The following is a 21135-nucleotide window of genomic DNA, read 5'->3' on the forward strand; positions in this document are numbered from 1 at the left end:
CGAATGACACGTGGAAATGAGGGCGTTTGTTCTAGAACCACGGATCACGATCAGGAAATCCGGTGTTATGCGGCTAAGGGATACCAGAAGCGTTCCGGTCACCTCGGTGACGTGTCAACGAGTCTAAAGATTCCGTAAACGTATCTGGCAGGCGAATAATACTGCGGACACGTTGATGTAGTGGTTATAGGTGACCCCATGGTGTGATACTGACACCTCCTGTCTCATTGACAAGGAAGGTATAATCAATTTTAGTTTCCTTATCCTTTTTAAAATGGAGAATTTAAAATATCAACGAATGTAAATAATTATAAAAAGTTACGAATTAGGCTCCAACGAATATAAATTCATAAATTAACAAAAATAAAAGGGTCTATTCTGACCGAGCCAAACTGCCGGGTGTCGGTGTATCTATTAAAAATTACACTCCAATCTTAATTTAAAAAATTATGCGTTTAATGTTGATCAATTCTCCATAAATATATAATCAAAACTATTACAAATAAAACAATATAATGGTTGATGAATCATAATTCTTAAGAAAGGAATTTATTCTGCGAGGTCCATTGAAAGATTCTAACGATGATAGGACTGCAAGTATGTTATGATTCAATGTACATTGACTGAACAATTAAAAAGACTATAAATCACTAATGTATAAAATTTGAAACCATATAGCGATTTTATATGTATTGCGTAGTTTGAATTTGAAATAATTTTGATTGTATATTCCTATTATTAAAAATGGCCACATTAGATGGTCGAATATATGATTTTTAAAATTATAATTTCAGAGTAACTTTTTTTTAATATGTCACATTCAGTTTGGCTAAAACAAACCTTCTTTGTTTTCGATAATTTCTGAATAAGCAATTAATGGTGATATCAATTAAACAGAATATAATGTATTTGTTTAATAACACTTTATTCGAATAATATTTCCTGATTTCTGTATTGCGTGGATCAAGAGACGCGGTAGTGTCTCCGGCCATGTTCAAAAAACTACTAGTTAATTTAAAAGTTAGTTTAAAAGATTAATGATAGACACTACAAGTCTCTTATCCCAAGCCACCAAAGTCCATTTTTCGGGGTTGTATATAATTATACGGAGAGATTTAACTTTGATATTTCGCTTTCAGAAAGGATAATATTTGGCAAAAGTCAAAGTTTATTTCATTAATTTATAAGGCAAAAGTCACTGACTGTATATACGTGATTAAATTAAAATATTACTGACAATTTTTGAACAACAATGTCATCATATGCATACATTTATTAATTACAATTAATAATTTATATTAATTAATATAATTCAGCAAAGTACAACGCTTATCGATCACATTACTTAAACGCGTATAATTCCGCAATATGAATTATTAATGAAACATTTAACAGGGTGATAACTCGTTTATGTAGCCAATTAAATCCCCGCTTTCTACTATTACTAAATAATTGAACCGTTATGTAATAAATGAGGTAATATAAATACAAATTTATCCTTGGCGAAATAAAATTACCTTCTTCAAATATGTCTAGCACTACAAAGCAAAAGTTGTTTTAAAAGTGTTGTAGTTTATTCTTTGGAAAGATCTTCCTATACCCATGACGTTTAAGGCGAAGGATACAGTAACTCTTTCGCGCTTCCTAGCACGTTTATAGGTGATAAAGCGCCGACGGCCATATGAATCGAGCGTACGGATATTTCATCCAATAAATCGCGGCACGGACCGTAAAATAGCCATAGTATTTCTTACGATTATGTCTAACGTGGTGTTGCGTTTAGGTGGTTCATTTTCGCGAGAAGGAAATAGATATACACTGTTAGATATCAAAGGAGCAATAATAACCCAATCTCTTGAGTTGGATGATATTTCGTCATTTTTAATTTCCGTGTATAATAAAATGTAATTAATTTATCTATTTCTGTGATTAGTTTTAAAATAAACATCGTCCATATTTATAATGTATACATTGAGTAACTAATAAGCTAAATTTGAGTCAAATTAGTACATTTTCTCGAATTTAATTGTTTAATTTTATTGTTGTAGTCAAATAAACAATATATATATATAGATTGTTCATTTATATATAAATATATAATACTAATCTATAGAAATAATTAAATATAATTTGATATGGATTTAATAGTTATAAATTTGACATTATCTATAAACAGATGAATGAAATTATATACGTGAGCAGTTTGATAAGTCAGTGATTTTTTCATCTTTTTTTTTTTTTTTTACCAAAATTCGACTTATTTTTTAATACAGTCTCCTTTTAAAAAGTCACTAATTTATCCAACTGCCCATTACCATTGCATTTCTCCTTATTGACATACGGATTACTTGAGTAATTAACGGATTTATTAATCGTATGTAATAGTTTCTCGTACACACGGTCCAAGTTTATTCATTTAAAATTACATTTCTAAAGGGGATACTCACTGAGATCGGTCGGTTCGGCCGGAGCGAGCGTTCTCCGATCCTGTATCGCCGCTATCGTTGCTAGCCGTCGAGGCCGCGACCCGGCTGGCGAGGAGTGTCGGGGCACTCCGACAGATACTGCACGGACGATTGAGAGCGATAAGGGCGATAAGGGCGCATCTCACCTCGCTCGTGCCGGCCTGGAGCCGTCGCTCTCTCTGCCCACCACCGTCTGCGTCTCCTGTGCTTCTTCGGCGTCCTCTTCTTGATCCTCGAAAAGATCCAGAAGCCCCCAGCCGCCGGCAGAGCGCATGGTCACTGGGTTCCCCGTTTTCCACCCCTTCGCACTTTGCGTCCTCTCGTCCTCCCTCTCTTTCTCTTTCTGCCCTGCTTCCACCCCTTGCCTTTTGACTATACATTTCTCTCTCTTCATTGCACACACATGCGCAAACAAAACATTGACACACGCATACACTCTTATACGCATGCTAATTTCTTTTCGTTATCTCCTCTTTCCTCTCTTTTTATCCATTTTCAAAACAATAACTAAATTTATTTGCACGTCCTCTCATTTCCGTTCGTTATTTCTCCTTCTCTCATTCCTCCCCACCTTATAGCCGATGAGTTTCTCTTTCGCGTGGCCTATTTCGATATTACTCTGGTCATTCGTCTCCCTCCACCGAGGCGATTGTTGACGCCCCCATATTGTCTCTGTATCATCCATTCTCTCGTGATCCACCCCTTCTCAAATCTGTCAATCTTTAACGGAATCGACAGTATCTATCTGTAACTATTCATTTTTTTTTCTTATTCCATGTTCATACAGGTATTCTTTATCGTCAATATAATTTATGATTCTATGTGATAATCAAATAAAATAATTAATAATAAATGAAATAAGCTACTTCTTTTATAATTTAGCTTTGCTGAGTACAATAAATTGAGATTTATTGAAACTGAGAATTGTCTCGCAATTTTGCGAAATATCTATATGTATACATTTCCACGTTCTCTTGAATTTTTGACATTATCGAATATAATGCAGATTTTTTGGGGAAATTGTGAAAAGGAATAAGGGATAAATCATTTTATAATTTTCGTTTTAACGCATAACACACGAACGTAATCAAGATTCTCCGACTTTAGCCGCCTGGGAATGGAGCGATCCGTGCGGAATTTACTTCGAGGCTACAAAGGAATGCAAGGATCGCGAAGAATTCTCTATATGAGTCGTCAACGCCCCTTCGGCTCTTTATTAAAACGGCTCTTATCGCATTCCAGAAACAAAGATAGTGCCGATATATTCTCGCGTCATCGCCGTCTATTTTCAACATTCGCGGGTCGAAGTTCTGGCATTGGTCAATTAAGAAGAAACGCGAGATGGAAATTTTTCCGCTGCGCGTGAGTGTTACGTTTATTAAGAGAGGCAAATAAACGAGCCAACCCCCTTCGCGCGATGGACTTTCTGGAAAGTCGTTCTCGTTGCCAGTTTGCCACCTGTGGAGTCGAACGCGAAAGCAATATAGAAATTCCAGGCAGGAAGTGAATTCACTTGTTGATTTTAGGAAACTCCTGAGGAAAACACACGAGGTGCAACTTGTTGCTAAAGGAGTCATCGCTAATCGGTTTTAGCCGTAAAATTTTGCATAAGGATGGATGGTGGGTGATTAACGAAGTAAGAGAATCTGGAGATGGGAGATTATCATCGAAATAACGAGAGCATCCAAGTAGATTGAATTAATATTGCCTAGGGTCAACTTCGTCAACGATCTTCGCTAACTATCTCAATAATAATCTTACAGTTAATAAGCTACAGTTAATAATTTTGTAGCGTGTTTAAATTGAGGATAATTAAAATTATCATCATATCGCGCATATATATAAATATTTTTTACAATATTATTAGGCATACACAGAATCGCAAGTGATATTCTTTTAAATATTTCTGTGGATTCTGTGGAAGTGTCGAAACGTACATTTATTATAAAGTACATTATATAATTTAGAATACCAAAAAAAGATTAATATTTGTAAATGAGAAACAATTGAATCTCTCTAGAAATTTATTTCTTGAGGTTTATTGACTTGATAATCTTGATAACCAACTTGATTTGGGGTTTATTTTAGTTAATCATTTTCACAAAGATCCATGCAATTTCACGAAGGATGGACGATAACGAGGAGTAAACGACTATATGTTCCTTACTTGTAAGTCACATTATTTTACAGCGTTAATTTGTAGATAATATGTGTGAAAAAATAATCAGGTTGTAATTCACGTTTTTTTCGTCGGCTTGAATAAATCTTGTGATTGAATCTTACAATCGGCTATCCTATGACACCTATATGACAGAACAAGAGATTATATCAACACTCTACTAATTTTTCAATATCAGCGTGACTGTTAGGTACAAAATCTTCAGCGAACATGCTTACAAAAGTAAACGAGAATTTAATTGTTTTTATATCTTTGAACTTCAGAGATTAGAACATTAATTTCGTATATTTTCTAACACCTTCCGATATCTTTTAAATTATTATACATAATATTATATATTTATGAAGCATCAAATTATTCATAATCTTCGACAAGTGGCACAGCAAATGCGTGAGCGTGATCGAGCACAATAGGTGCCAAATAATGCATTGTACGGAAGTGGAGAGGTTTTGCGAAAGTCTCGCCTCCTCCTTAGTATATGGGGAGCGGGATTGAGAGAAAACGCGTAATTGAATGATGCGCAACTCGGGTACTCGATGAATAGAATTCAATGAGTCGACACTACCTGCAAATGCACGAGGACGTCGCAAGTTACGACCCGGACCCGGTCTCTCGCTCGACGTCTTCACCACGAAGATCGTCGCAGTCTTGTCGCGAATTTAATCTTCGAGACGAGGCAGCGGCTGTAGGGTGGTTTCATCCGCGTTCGAAGGTTCCGTCCATTTTGAGGAAACCAGCTTCTATCTGCATCTCGAATTCGATTCGCCATTTTGCGTTGCAGCAAACATATAGATTCGTCGAGTCTCATGTCAAACGTCGCGTGGAGAAGAGATGAAATCGAATGTAAGGAGAAATGTAAAGATTCAACCTAATGTATGCTGTGTCTCGCAAGGAACATCGTCGTTGTACTCCTCGAGATAGTATTCTCACGTAAAAAGCATGATTGCGTTGAAAAGGGGCAGCGCCCGTTTAATTCGTGTCGCTTCTGCCCGCTACGATTTTTTTCGAGATATAGTTTGCCTATCGAATGACGTTGCTCGTGGCAACTGGCAATCGATCTCGCAGCACGTGCTATTCACGAGAAGCTTTAACCGTTCAATGAGTTCAATCACGTCATCCCACAAAATCATTAGCCTTCATATCCGTCACATCCCCTTGATAATGCTGGAACGAACGAAACCAAGCATGTCAGTGCGATAATATGGTTGAGCATTGAAGTTTCAAGGTTTGCGATAAAACTTGTATATTTTGAATTATGAAACAGATTGGCTTCTGCGATAAGTTTATATTTCTTTAGATTGAAATCAAATTGATTTTGATGATGGGTAAGGTTATTTGGTATATCGAAAAGAATGAAATCTTTGCGAAATTACTTAAAAATTTAACTACATATACAGATTTTAAAATAATTTTGTTCGACCATCAAAATAATTTTGTAGAAATTTTAAATGTTTTGACATTCTATAATAGTAACCAGTTTGAACATCTTACATAATTATTTAGATAGTCTAAACAAATTATTTCAGATTTGTATCTATTTAGTTAAAATTGTAGGTACCTCACAGCCATTCTTTCTGAATAATTTTATTTACAAAATAATGAAACGTGCGAAATTATTAAACGTAACAGGGAATATTAAGCACTTGAAACCAAACTAATAACGTATCGAAAAGTAATCAAGCAAACTATAAATATTTTGAGCAGTAGATAGATTCCGTTCAAATTGCACGCTTTATAGCCACGTTCGGCACAAAAACAACATTTTGTTGATCGACAGTTGATTTCATATTGCGCGATTTTTAATCTCAAGGGAGAAAAGTCGAATTTCGATGAAAAACGAATTCGATTTGCTCTCGATAGAGAGAGAGAGAGAGAGAGAGAGAGAGAGAGAGAGAGAGAGAGAGAGAGAGAGAGGATGAGAAAAAGAGATGGACAGGCGAGCGTAGGGTCGCAATTTTTAATTTTTCAGGCGATAGCGGATAGCTTCCCACGCGCGAGATGATGTCGATTCGCCGCGGCATGGCGTCGATGGATTTCATTAACTCGAAGAACCCGCGCTTCGTTCAACGTTGAACGAACGAACGAACGGCGGTGGTATGCGAAGATGACAACGCGCGCTCTCGCGGTCGGTCTATCGTTCCGCTGAAAATCGTGGAATTTCTTTATTGTTCGCCACGGCATCGAGGGGTTCTGGGCTTTCCTTACCCCTCCGGAATATCTCTCTCTCTCTCTCTCTCTCTAACCCCTCTTGCCCCGGCGCCCTATCTCTTGCCTGCCACCTTCTCGTACGAGACGACGCCGTCACCCACAGATGCTGCTCTCAACCCTATACCACTATAATTAATACGGCAGCGAACGTTCCGGGAAACGCAGTCTCGTAAGGTTAATTCAATTCGCGCGAAACGTAAGCGGTCTCTGGTTTTTTCCAAGGGGTGTTGTACTTCCTCGGAGGAGATACGGAAGACCTCGAAAGGGCGCGCTCCTCGTGCGCAGCGTGGATGTCGCGGCAAATTGAGACTTTAATCGCGTTTAACATCAGATTACTCGGCGTGAATAATATTTTTCTTTCAGGGGAAGGGAAACATGATAGTATAAGGTGAGATAATTAGAATTGGGTAAGATTAATCTAGAAGAAAAACGGTGTGTATATAACGAATTATGTGTATTGGATGTTACACTGGAGAAAATATTTTATTCTATATGAATCAAAATTTTATTGTAACAAAAGATTCAGGAAAATTTATAATAAATATTTGGTTAAAATGTACGGAACAAAACTGTAATTTTACGTGAACTTAAATGTTTAGTTGATCTAAACAAATATTTTAGTCATTTACAAAGCAAATTATTTTACTCAAGCATCTAAATTTTTTTGTTATATAAACAAATTATTAAACTTAGTCGCTATTAAAAAATGCTTCAACTAAACGGTTTTGCTAAAGGTGCTAAATTTGTTTTATAGTGTATGGCTGTGATAATATAAATTTATAAAAAACGCGATAATATATTTAAGACGTAGATAAAAAATAGAAAGGCAATAATAAGGATAGAGAGAGAGAAGGGGGGGGGAGGGAATAATAAGCAATTACAATAAGAAAGCGTGTGAGAAAAATATGGATGAGTGAGATATACGGGGAAAAATATTTGCTTGAATTATCTATTTCTCTGATGGAAAATGAACGATCAAGAATTCTGATTAAGACTACTAGATTTCTGGTTAAACGTACGATTATTAGAATTCTAATAGATTTATCTAAGAACATCCTGAATGTTGCTTATCTCAATTAGAATTCTAGTAGATTTAATAGAAATTTTTGATCGTTCATTTTTAATCAACAATGTTTATATACCATATATGTTTATATATGCTTTTTTTAATTATTAAATGCTGAAGAGTATAAAAAAGAATATAAAATTCTTTTCAATATTTTTTTGCTTCAATATTTTTCTTGCTCTCTACATAGTAGACAAGATTTGTGATCTAGACGATCTCTGACTAATCGATGCCACAAGTATATGTGAGATTCTACAAAATTGGACGCACTGTATGTTGTACCTTCTGCTGTATGTCGCCGGGTAAGAATTAAGAAACCAGCTTTTTTCAGAGTCGGTTGGTTACATTTATGCCGCCGTGTTCTTTATCTTTATTTATAATTCGCGTTCGGGCAGTGTACTTTACGAAAAAGAATTGAATGAGATCCGGAATTGACCATCGGTCTTGGAAACACTCTCGCCGTCCTCATGAAAGGCAATGAGCTCACGCGATATCCTACGGCGAATCTACGAGCTTGTCGTTTATCTACCGCATCATTTCCCATCGTTTCTCTTTTTCCCCCGTTTCTTCGTTTCCTTATATTCAATCCATGCACTGCCCACTTTCTCGAAAGCTCTTATCCCATCTTTTCCATCTCAAATTTTCGTAGACTCCATGAACGACAATTTGGACAAATCCATATTTTCACGCTAAACAATAAATGATTGTCTCGAGTCATTTAACATATAATCTGTAATATTTAATTTTTTTATATTAATATATAACGCATTTTAGAATACTGATATTTCACAATATTACGGTAGAACAATATCATACGGTAACAAAAATGTAAAAAATTAACGACATATATACTAGTTTGAATGTAAACACGAAGAAAATTAAATTAAATTTTCTTGTCTGGATCTTTCTTTCTTATGCAAATATACATGAATATGCGTATTCCATTCTCTCGCGACTCGTTGAACCATTCTTATTGCATAAATATGGTTTCTCTTGCGAAAGACGCAAGTCTCGTCGCGCGGCAAAGCGGCGTTTATTGGCCGAAAAGTAAAAATGCCACGTTTCTGCGAGAAGTTACTAGACTCGCTCGTTAGTGCAACAATATCGAAGAAATTCTATTGCCCTCGCTATCGACTATCACGTTCGATTCTTCTTCCCAGTCCACAAACTTCATCTCGCTAAAGACGTCTTTTATATTGACGCATAGTTAATATTGCGCGCAATATATACATAGATATTCAAATGTAAGACCAACGTAAAAGCAGATTTCATTGATTTCTTGGCTTAACGTCTTTAGCGATTTGTCTTTCTGATTTTTTTGGTCATTTTTCACATCGTCTGTTCTCGATGTTTCATGCACCTCGTGCATTATTGCATCAGAAATCTGCGTAATAAATAAACGCAGTATAATTTGTTCGCTTGTCCTTATTTCGCATTTTTCGCAGACATAGAGCTTCACCTTTTCTTTTGCCTTCTCTTTCATCATTCTGAGGCTTCTTTTAGAAGCCTCACTTTTTTCTATTGTCTTTGGATTTGATTTAGTAATTCACGCATATCCCATACGGACTTCCGTCGATCTTTTCGCGGGAGATGGACAGCGCTCTGTTAACTGTATTTCTCGTGATGCGGCGCGGTAACTCTTGACACGTGCGAACCGAGGGTGCAGCTCAGGAACGGAAAAAGAAAATGATCGATGCTTAGCTTAAGCCAAGAGTTACATCGAAAGCCTTTCTCTCTCCGACATTTTCCTCGGATTAGTTTCTGCGGAGGTTAACGCCTGCCTCGTTACTTTAAGCAATCGCAGCAGAGCTGTGGAGTGTCTCCGCAGCTAAATCTTCCGAAGTTGTCAACGCTACGGATAGAATAGACCGTATAGAGTTCAAAGCTAATCTGCGAAAAAGCCCGTCGTGTCTAACGAGTCCTCCATCTGCTTTCACTGTGTTTTATTTTCCTTTAATTGCGCAATAATTAAATACAGGAATTAGTAAATGCTAATTAAGTGTATCAACAGTAATCGGATCTTAATGTATTCTTTTTTTCCTGATTCGGTCCACTGTAAAAAATCACTGTCACAAACACTATGAAGGGGACTTACGATGAAAATTATATATTGATTTATTAACATATACATACATTATATACATTAACATTTTTATGCTCGTTTAATTCATATCTTAACGTTAACGTAACAATCGTAAACATTAACAATCGCACAAGTTCTATTTGAAACATGTCTTCTATTGATAAAGTTGTCAATTCATACTGCGTATCATGGTAAAAAAGGACGCCGCGGATGACACCATCTAAAACATGACGTCTTATCGTTTGCGAAATGACGACCCTGTTAATTTGTTCAAATTTGTTATACGACTATACTGTTTAAATAAATATGATTAAAAAGCTGTAAAAGATGAAAAATTTACATAGAACAGGATTTTAAGAATTAACAAACAAAGTTATCAACTGCCAGAAAAGAGTTTTTAAATAATAAAAATATTAGTAAGAAAATTATATTTTAAGTCAAGTAAACGAGATTAACAAATAAAGCATGTTCTTTGCACGTAACTGAAATACGTACGGATGCGAATGTTTGCAAGGATAACGGTATAATGTTGCCGGCGGTTAGCTGCGCTGGTTTCTGAGATCTCATTATAATAATATTTACAGATCTTTTTAGTTGATACGAGAAACGATACCATGGTGTGAAATATATCGCTTTCGCTACATCCTGACTCTGAAACAATCCAATAGCGCTATTGTAAGCCGCAAGATAAATACAAGTAGGAAACTAATAAAATGTAAAAAGATGTTACGCCCACAAGAGTACTGTGAGAATTAGGTAGGTGTGCGCGCCTTTTCTATATATATATATATCTGTGAAAAGAGATGCACATTTTTCATTCTTAAGTTTTCATAACACATGTTTGCGTTATTCTTTGTGGTCTTATACTTGCCTTTAATGAAATATGACCAAAAAAGCGAAGATAGATTTTATTAAATCCTGAAACTTTTTCAAGATTTATAAAAATATTTTGATTTTATTTTTTAATTTTTTTTTTGAGAACGAAGATGAAATATTCCTTATCCTAAAAATTATTCTACAGGATCAATTGTTTTATTCATTTATATCACATTTCTTTTTTGTCTTCGAGTCTTTTATATATTTTAAAGTTATTGAAAGCTATTTTAACATACCTCGATGACAAGAACGTTCGCCGCCCAGTTACTTAAAAATAGTTGGATCACTGCAATTAACAGTTGTGTTGCATATTTAAATTTATCAGGATCATCCTGTAATATTGACATATAGCTGGTAATATACTTAAAATGTTTATACACTATAGAATGGCAAATCAAGTCATTTATCACATATTTAAATAGTTTTATGAAATTGTAATTCTATTATATTATGAAAATTTTAGACAAAATGAAAAAAGATTTATAAAAACTTGAATGTCTTGATTATATAATGACTCAAATTTGCGAGGTGAATTAATCATATTATATATATAAATGAAAAGAGAGATAATTCAAACTCTTACCCCCGCTAATTTGAAACCCACGAGAGAAACATTGTACGTACTGCCAAGCAGTTGCGTCAGGAAAATGCTGGTGGTCAAGCTCTCGACTTCTTTGCAAAGTCTATTCAAACAACGTCATAGATTTGTTGATTAATTAAACCACTTTGCAAGCAAGAAATCTTTTGTTAATCATTTGAAAGACTCGAAAAATTTCATAAGTCAATCGCCATTAATTTTTTTAAACACATATCCTCTTTACCATTACTTACTTGAACATCGTCTGATGATAATATACGCAAGCTTCGAGATTAGATTTCACGTGATTTTTAGATCTGTCGTTTTCTTCATGTATTATTCCGAGCGATTTTGTGGAAGCTGAACTCGATCCTTCTGAATGTACTCGGTCGTGATCGTTCAGGTGCAAAATTCGCACATTAAGGACTTTAAAGTGGCCGCAAATGGTCAGGACAAGCACTGGTCCAACCGTATCCGCACCGGCGCAAGTGAGACCGACGTGTATCATACTGCATAATTGCACGATATACATTATTTCGTAATAAGGTGACCGATGGACTTTTACCGGACAGGTGTACGGCAGGGTTCTTATCGTCGCGTTTAACGCGTCATCGTACTGAACCACGAAAAGATTCGCTAAGGCGTAGAAGAAGATCGTGAAAGCGCAACTAAACAGGTAGTAGTAAGTCAAATGTCTCGTCGTTTTCACGTAATTGCGGACGTGCTTCTTCTCGGTCGCGTTTAACGTCGTCCAGAGTTCCTCGCAGATTGCCAATAACCGCTGAAACCTATTCCGAAATAAGAGGAGAATCGTGAACCGCGCTTGTCCACCCACGAGGGAGAGTATCATCGCGAATGACTCCATCCAGGTGTCGAGGTAGATCGTGTGTAACACGAACTCGTATGTGTACAGACCCGCGTATGCGAACAGACAACCGTACGCGATCGCTCTGAGGATGTTTTGCGAGCTCGATTGGTGGATACTTCCGTTTTCGTAGGACACCACTCCGGAGAGTCTTAGCAGCGCAATGTTCACACGGATGACACTCGCGAACGAATTGTCCGATCTTACCATCTTAACCGGAAGTAGCTGAATGATGAACCGACGAATACAATAGAAACTCAAATCTCAGCAGCGTCGACTCAATCGAATCGCAATAAAATCACGTCCGCCTTCTGCTTGGAAATCGCGAGTCGTCGAACTTCGGCGAGCATCGGTAGATCCGTCTGTAGAATTCGCGTGAGTCCAGAGAATTTGCACCTGCGCGTCTCGAGCGTGGACACGAAGTAGCGTGTCTGTGCCCTGTGATTATTTGTGAAATAATTAATTATTTTCGCTGCGAAAAGCGTCCTCCGCAAATTTGCTGGCGAACTTTTGCTGGCAGAACTATCAGAGAGCAAGCACAACGAATGAATAATTGATATTTATCTTGAAGCTGAGATTGAAGTTACGATGGCGTGACGATGCAGCGTGTAATTCTGCTCGAACAGAACGGGTTCAAGAAGTTACACTAAACATAGGTTTCTTGAGCTCTTTCTTTTCTTGCGTGGAATTAAAAAAGACTGTCGCGGTGTGTTTGAACCGAGAGAGTTTCGTGCGCGTAATTTTATTTTCTAGAGATGTTATTTTTATTTTTGTTTCTATTCTCTTTTAGTATTTATACGACATATTCGAGTTACGGAAATATCTGAATACAAATTATTAATTTTTTTTTTAGAGCGCAAATAAGAAAAGTGAAAATTTTTATTATATAAACAATTTTTGACTTTTCATGTTTCCACTTTAAGGAAAAAGTTACATAATCGATATCCTATAGAATATCCGATAGATAATATTTTAAGATTATATTATTCTTCTCATGAGAAGAATGGAAGAAGGCTCGATATTAATTCAACCGTTTTCATTAGTGTTAATTACTTTTATGTTGCCAATTGCATCTTTTCTAGCTTGGTTCTTCCTTTTCGTTTTTTTAAATTTAAAAAAATCTTTGTGCACTCTAAAAATATTTCTATTAATCGTACATATTACAACAGCAAAAGTAGTAGAGGAAAAAATCGAAGCTGATCGTCACAGTTTTTGATAAGAGATTTTTAGAAAAGTGGATACATAATTTTGTAATATTATAAATTATAATATACTTACATCCTTTCGGTATTAAAAAAAATATCTTAAATTCGTTATCGCACGAATAAATTATTATTTAATTTTAAATGAAGCTGCAGCCTAAATTTTATTATTTATCTTATATTTAAGATGGTCTTAAGTACAGTCTTAAGATGTCACAAACTAGTTAAAGAAGCATATCAGCATTTAAAATAAGAATTAATTATGAATACCGATCTAAATCTACCTATATTATGTATATTTGTGTTTGGAGATTATAGATGGATAAAGACTAGGTAACTATAATGCGATTTGCTCAGCAAGTAACAGCTCGACGTGAACGAGAGCCTTCTATGATAAATTACTAACTGAGTCAAAGAAATCTTAGATGTTTATTCTTTGTTGGTAGCACAGCATAAATCAATAATGGAAAATATCTCACGTTAGCATACAATCTATTTTGTCAATTTGTGTTGAAAATGTTATTACATACGTTAAGGCAACAATTTACTTTCAATAATCGTATAAAAAATAAGATGATATATAGTATATGTATGTAGTTAAAATTTCTTACTTAATTACGTATTTCTTTAAATTTCAATTTCGTTGAATCCAGTAAGAATTAATTAAACTTAGAGAGAGAGAGAGAGAGAGAGAGAGAGAGAGAGAGAGAGAGAGAGAGAGACAGTAAAAATTTAAACATTTACTTAATCTGTTGGTGGTAAAATATCGATTTTATTTCACGATGCAGTATAGACTTCCTAGATGGCAGCATATCAGTCTAATCGCGCGTGTTATCACCAAATGTCACAAAATGCCTAAACTTCTTTTTTCTAAACTTTTTTTAATAAAAGAAAATATTACACACAGTATGGTTACTTGATCTTAAAGAGTCTTCAGATTCAAATTCAACACACTGTGAATACTTATGTTTATAATGAATACATAAATATAAATAATATATTGTATTCATTGATATTACACGTTTTAGTGATTTTTGTTTTTATAAACGTTTGAGATAAAATAAAAATTATTTAATTTAAGACGACTCTAAAACACAACAAAAATAACACAGTATGACTCATACACGTATTTAACAATAAGATATAAATTGAACGAAATAAAAAGAGTTAATTATTTTTATCTATGTTTGTTTAAGAAAATTATTGATTTTTTAATAAAAAAATACTGTAGTATTTAACAATACAGTAAAAAATATAAAATATGTAAATGACGCAAAAATATTTTACAATATGATAGTAACGTTTATCATTCATAAAAAGTCACCATTAATGAAAGTAGGGAGGAAATATAAGAAAAACAGTAAAATTTGTGTTCAGAGAACACATTTATTTTTAATTTACTTAATTTGTAATTATACTTTCGTAATAACAAATTAACAAAGTGAATTATTACGTAATGCACAGATACATCACAGATGCTGTTAACATTAATTATTACGTAGTGATAAAAAAGTACATTAAAGCGATGAATTAGAGAAGAGCTTATACATTTCCAACATCATTTATCTTAATCGATCTCCGTTACTCGATTTATATTCAAGAAAAATCCGCATTGTTTTTTTCTCCCCTTTTATGCAAAACGTCTGTTTTTTTTTCCCCCTCGAAGATACCCAATGCTCATCAGCGATAAACAAAAAACCCTTGATAAATCAAGAGGCATCGTGTACCGTAGTCAGCAATGCTGATCAGTTAGTGTCATTAGCACCCTCGAGAGTACCTTCCCCACTTGACTCCGTATAACTGCAACCCCTAAACCAACTAAACTCTCAAGATAGGCAACTCTCGTGTGTAACGTTTACGGAGCGCTGACATCTCGGGACACTTTGCCTGCTATTTTCACCAAGTGCAACGCTCGGTCGACGGGGAGGAATACACGGGAGCGTCGTTTCCCCACTTTGCGCTCGCGCAACGATCGGAGGGAGAGAGCCGCCAGTCGTGCGAGGGTGGGTTCGCGTTTTACGGGCGCGCTTCGAGGGATTCGCACGCGCGCGGTTGCGACTCGTTCGCCGCGTGACGGCGTGACACGAGTGACGGCTGAGCGGAAAGCGCGAACACGCGCGCGGACTCTTCGCCTTCGCATTGAGCAGCATTGAGTCAGTCGCTCCGACACCACACGCTCCGCGAGTGCGTGCGCGGTGCGTGCATGTGGCCGAAACGACGACGACGACGTCCTTTCTCATCGGCACCTGTCACTGCCGCCACCGCCGTCGCCGCCACCGACCCGCCACCGGAACGGAGTCTCCCCGGAAGCTGCGCCCGGAGCGGCTCTCATCATACGACATGTGAGTACACAATTGGGATCCCTCCAGATCCTTCCTGACGTTGGCCGCGTCCTACCGATCGATTCGCCGACGATTCGTATACACGTTGCTTCTTAAGAAACACGCCAAATCAAGAGAAAGTCGGAAATAACTACATTTTGACGTCATAGAAATCAAAATGATTTCTATAGTTACATAATTATAACTATTATTTATTGACGTTAAGAAGCAAAAGTCATTTTGATTTTTTATTTTTACTTTCTTGGGTCTCAGCCTCTTACCATTTTGCTTCCGTCTGGATATTATTCTTGTCTCGACGTGTTGTCCCGGATAATTGCAATGGTCTTCCTCGATTCCCATGGACGATCATTGAAGCGTTCGAGTACTTTTCGTAGAATTCGTATTTTGTACCTCGACTACCTCAAAGCTTAACGTATTAGTTACTGTTATAGTTATGGTCTCGCAGCGTTTAAAAAGAGATGTAAATGAAGACTTTGAAAGAAAAGGGATTAGGTTGGTTTACAGAAAATTACAACCGGAGTATGTTTCGAATATCAGAATCAATGTATCGGAATATATTTAAGGAAAGTAGGGCGAATATGGATTTCTAAATGCGGCCGGTACGAGTGTCGGCCGATAGCGGTAACGCGTATAATTTTTATGCGTTGCGTGCTGCAAACAAATCTCAGAATCAGAGAAACGAAATTGCGTTTAACGCGAACACGTGGATGTGACGTTCTTTGTTATTATGTAGGATTTGTATGTTACGTGGCTCAAATAAGTTTCAAAGGAACGAATTATATACAATCGCTAAAGTCTTTAAACGTCATCGAGTCGTGCGAGTTTCGACCGACGATCACGCTGAATAGAACAGTTGTGATGTCGCAAAAATAAATCTCAACATTTCACAATTTAATTGTATTTGTCACTAAATGCGGGATGTATAATTACGTGGTTCTAAACGCAGGTTGCGCGACCCTCAGCTAATAATGATACCAAATGCGATTGTATTAGGAACAAAAGCGTGTTGGACAATTATACTGTGCAATTTATTCGACAAACGTGAGTACAGGCAAATGTGGTCTTTAAATACGATTCTCAGCTGATAGCAGCACCAAATACCGTGATTGTCACGTTTATGCATTACGAATGATTCAAAAGAGAAAATCAAAATGATATATTGAATCGTGTGTGTTTGTGTGAGTGTGACAGAAGATATAAATTCGCTCAATAATTAACATTATTTTGATTTTCTGGTTTTCGAAGAATAGGTACACCAAGTCGAGAAAAAGTCAAAATGATAATATTTTATTACAAAATTGATTGTTAACTGACTTTAAGCTTCAAAATAAAGTCATTTTGATTTTTTGTTGGCTTTTGTATGTTTCTTGGGGGTTCTTTTTTCAAGGAATATACAAAAAAATCACAAAATTTTATTTTAATTTTTACACTGTAAAAAATAAAATGGTAATTTTAACTCAAAGACATTGAGTGGATTTTCTGAGACATGCAAAAATGTTCAAATTAACATTTTTGTGTTAATGTTAACATTTTTGCATGTCTCAGAAAATCCACTCAACGTCTTTCAGTTAAAATTAACGTTTTATTTTTTACAGTGTATATGTACAAGTAAAATTTTGTAATCAAACATTTTGACTTTCATGGCGTCAAAAAATAATGTTATTTTAATTTTCTTTCGACTTGGTGGTTTCTTAGATTGCGAAGAGGATCACGCGTGATTACACTGCATTCTTGGCTGGATTGCGAATATCGGTCGATGACAGCACCGAATGCGACAAGAGGTTTGCTCTTCTTGGCTAAACTCGCTATACACTCGCTGCAAATTGATATATATTTGATGTTTGGCGGAAACAAGAAAGAAAATTTAGTGTAGTTCAGCGACAACGAATTAACAGGCCTAATCGCATTGCGTATGTCATGTCCGAATCTCGAGAGACGAGAGTTAAATTGTTTGTTAAACGGAGAGTAGCTAAACGCGAACCTTTGAACGCGATCGTGTGACTCTCGGTCGATGATGGCATTGAACGCGATTGTCGTGTCACGTGTCGCGCGAACGGAACCGAGTATCGTTACACCGTTTAGCGTTAATTGCGGTCCACACATGACATATCTCGGCTTATCGTGCCGTGCGACTCGTATCGACGAGATGGTCGACATGCGCCGACTACAGTTTTGACAAGCGATATGTCGGCTTGTTCGATCGATCTGCTGTGTTATAGGTCAATCGTAGAAGGCGGAAGAGTCGATCTTTCCGCACGCGTGAGCGGAAGTATACGCTGTGTCGCGTGTGATGCACGCACGAGACGCGCGAGCGGATCTCGGGACATCCGCGCCGCATTGTGTGTAGCGGGTGTTACGCTCCGGTACGGCACGGACGATCGATATTGCTCTAACGTTGATAAGGAAGGTTCGTAACACACACGAGGGAGAAGGAGAAGAAGGGAAGAGATTGAAACCGCGGTATAGTTCCGTCAAGCTCAGATTTCAGTGGCACGGACACGCGAGAAACTACACCCGTGAAAGTCGAGACGTGACAGTCGACGTGTGGTCGTCTCTTGCGTATCTGTTGCTCTCTCAAAAAAAATAAACTTACTGAAATTGTACCGTCCTCTTTTTTATTTCTGATAAGAGGATCGCGATTATTATACCGATTTGAATGCCAATTTCATTGGCATCGTCTAATTTTAACTTTGATCTTTTACATCCTGTTTGAGGCTTAATTGAGAAAAGACATGCAGAAAATTTAAAATTACTAAATGATTCAGCAGAAAGATAATTATTAATTTTGTAATATATGTGCATGTATAAAATGTCTCATTTCGCATAATTTATTCATTTTGACCGAGTAAATCGGTCTACTCATCGGCTTTCCCGATATTAAACTTTAAGAGTATATATAAATCATAAAATCTTTAATAAATTTATTTAATTTTAAAAGAAATTTTTTTATTGGTATATACATATTTATCTATATATAGGTCAAATAATTGTATTTATAAACTTAGAACAAACTGGTTCAAGATGAAATATATCTTATAACTGAAACTTACTTGAAAGTAACCTTTGCCCTAAACCCTTTTACCCTAAAAAAAGGTTAAGAAGAACAGAAAGAGTACTCAAGGTTTTTAAAGATATTCTTGCTGTAGTTTCCACCTGAAGGTAGAAAGCAAGTTATCATTAGAAAATCGATTTATTGAACATGAATTTTTAAACTTAATTTCTTAGATTTAACGTTAAAATATCTTGGGGAGAAAAAAGAAAAGAATTTTTTATTAAAAAATGTGTAATACTGTTACTGTTTCAATTAAAGCTAAAAGAAAACCAGTTTTTAACATAAATCATTAATTATAGAAAAGATTTGCGGTTTTTGGAATTTTGCCCTCAATCGATGCTAAATTAAACGAAGCGATTCTAAATCGGTCAAAGACTCCGAGTGAATATTCAGGAAATATTTAGACAAATTAATAAACAGTGATCCCGAAAAATTGCGTTAATATATTTTTTAGACTATTTCTCTTCGCAATTAAACATACTCTTCAAATATATCATGGTAAACACAGTTGAAAGAAATTGCTATTTGATGAAACGAGATTGAAGTCTTCGTCAACAAATAAAAACGTGCGTCCAGCGAGATCGAGCAAAGTGCGCGCCTATTAATATTTTTAGATTTATATTTGATGACAAATAGGAGAAGAAACGGAGTAGCGACGAGACTAGAATTTATTGCGCAATTCTACGCACGCGATCGATTAATACCGATTATTATCGTTGAAAAACTAAACGCAGAAAATTGTCGTTATACTGGTAAAGACAAATGAATATTAACATTTAAAAGATTATGTATTATTTATCTTGTCGGTAGAATGGTAGAATATAAAATAGTAGAGTCGTGCACATATACTTAGCAAGTTTTTTAAATTATTTTGACGCTTAAGAACTTTATCGCGAGAGAATAAAACAAAACCGTTAATGAACGGCATGTGAACGAGAATTGAATTGTTAACATTCATTAACACTTTACGATAGCCGCCTTCATTAACGCTTCTTCCAACACTGAATTTAAATTAGGAACTCCTTACTGTACACGAATATAAATAGCATTATGTGTAATATACGGTAATAAACTTGATAAATAAGGTGATTCTTGTGGAAATTAAGATACTTTTTCCTAGTACATGAAAAACAAAAAATTATCGAGTTAAAAGCGATTAATAAAGTGGAATTTTGAGGGATTAAGGAGGGAAAAAAAAACAATTTTAAAAAATTTTGAATGAAAAACAAGAGAGTATATTTTAGCTTATTTTTTATCAAAATTTATTGAAATACCGGGAATAAAATGTGTAATTAAAAGCATAGCTGTAAAAATATTCAATGTTGGATATTGAAAAACTGTGAGAAATAAGATATTCTGCAATGAGAAGCTTCGATGAAATATTATTTCAGTTCCCGTGTAAGGAAAGTCTATATGCTGTTGTTGGTAGAATATGCTCGCTGGTAAATGCTTTATACGTAGCTCCGCATTGTGTCGCATCGTTATCCAACATCCTGATTCTATACCGCGATGAATAAATCGCTTCCCTTATTAATACATTTTAAAAATTACTCTACGGAATTATTTCGTCGTGCGATGCTATTTTAATATCGGGAAAAATATCGTAATTGCAACGTCAGACGAGTAGTAAAAAATCATTTAGTGTAGATCTTTTATTTTGATTATATTATATAATATATATCTTTCATATTTTACATCATCTGCCTTATTATTTTCTTCTGCAAGGAAGTGAGCGTCTCCACATTCCAAGAGCATTATGCATAATCAGTTACGATGTCGGGCAATTATTTATTTCATTGTACATAACGATACGCAATAGAAATCGATGCTACAAGTCACGATACTCCGATTACATCACCGCATATAATTACAGTGCATTGCGCGCTCTAGAACAGGTCTCATTCGTCATGGATTGTTCTTTTTTTCTGCTGGCAGTGCCGGTTTTTCACGGCCGGAGTATCCGGCCTTGTACTTTTCGATTTGCATACGTTCTCGTCGGCAGTACGCTGTCAGCCTTTTCCCAGAATCGTAAAATATGAGAAAAGCTGGAAAGTATGATACAACAAGAATGGAGCGGATGGATATTTTGTTCTCTTTTCGGTCTCTCGATCCGTTTTCTCGCCCGGTATCGCTAATACCGCAATCTCGTCCTGCCGTTAACCGCATCGTACGCAGTTTCCGGTCTCATGCGACGACGAAGCTGAGAAACTAATTATTTGT

At 36.0% G+C, this 21135-nt stretch overlaps 2 protein-coding genes across 7 annotated transcripts in view; one reads left to right on the forward strand and one right to left on the reverse strand.

Annotated features, from left to right (window-relative positions):
* The window catches only part of Mgat2 (alpha-1,6-mannosyl-glycoprotein 2-beta-N-acetylglucosaminyltransferase), a 63327-nt gene that overhangs the window by 24614 nt on the left and 17578 nt on the right, over positions 1–21135 (forward strand). For 5 of the 6 annotated variants that reach the window (XM_018552128.1, XM_018552133.1, XM_018552131.1 and 2 more), the window contains exon 1: positions 15626–15863. The exons of the other annotated variant lie outside the window; for it this stretch is intronic. The gene's annotated coding sequence lies outside the window, so the exon portion shown is untranslated. Of the gene's footprint in view, positions 1–15625; positions 15864–21135 lie in introns of those variants that run through there. 6 annotated transcript variants of the gene reach the window in all.
* Positions 10171–12529, reverse strand: LOC108783499 (odorant receptor 49b). The gene is made up of 5 exons (XM_018552069.1): positions 11709–12529; positions 11461–11560; positions 11114–11209; positions 10497–10652; positions 10171–10221 (listed from the first exon to the last, which is right to left on the reverse strand). Exons 1-5 carry the CDS (start codon positions 12527–12529, stop codon positions 10171–10173), a joined length of 1224 nt encoding a protein of 407 aa, XP_018407571.1.

The sequence above is a fragment of the Cyphomyrmex costatus genome, unplaced genomic scaffold, assembly GCF_001594065.2.
Source record: "Cyphomyrmex costatus isolate MS0001 unplaced genomic scaffold, Ccosl1.0 scaffold154, whole genome shotgun sequence".
NCBI lineage: Eukaryota > Metazoa > Arthropoda > Insecta > Hymenoptera > Formicidae > Cyphomyrmex > Cyphomyrmex costatus.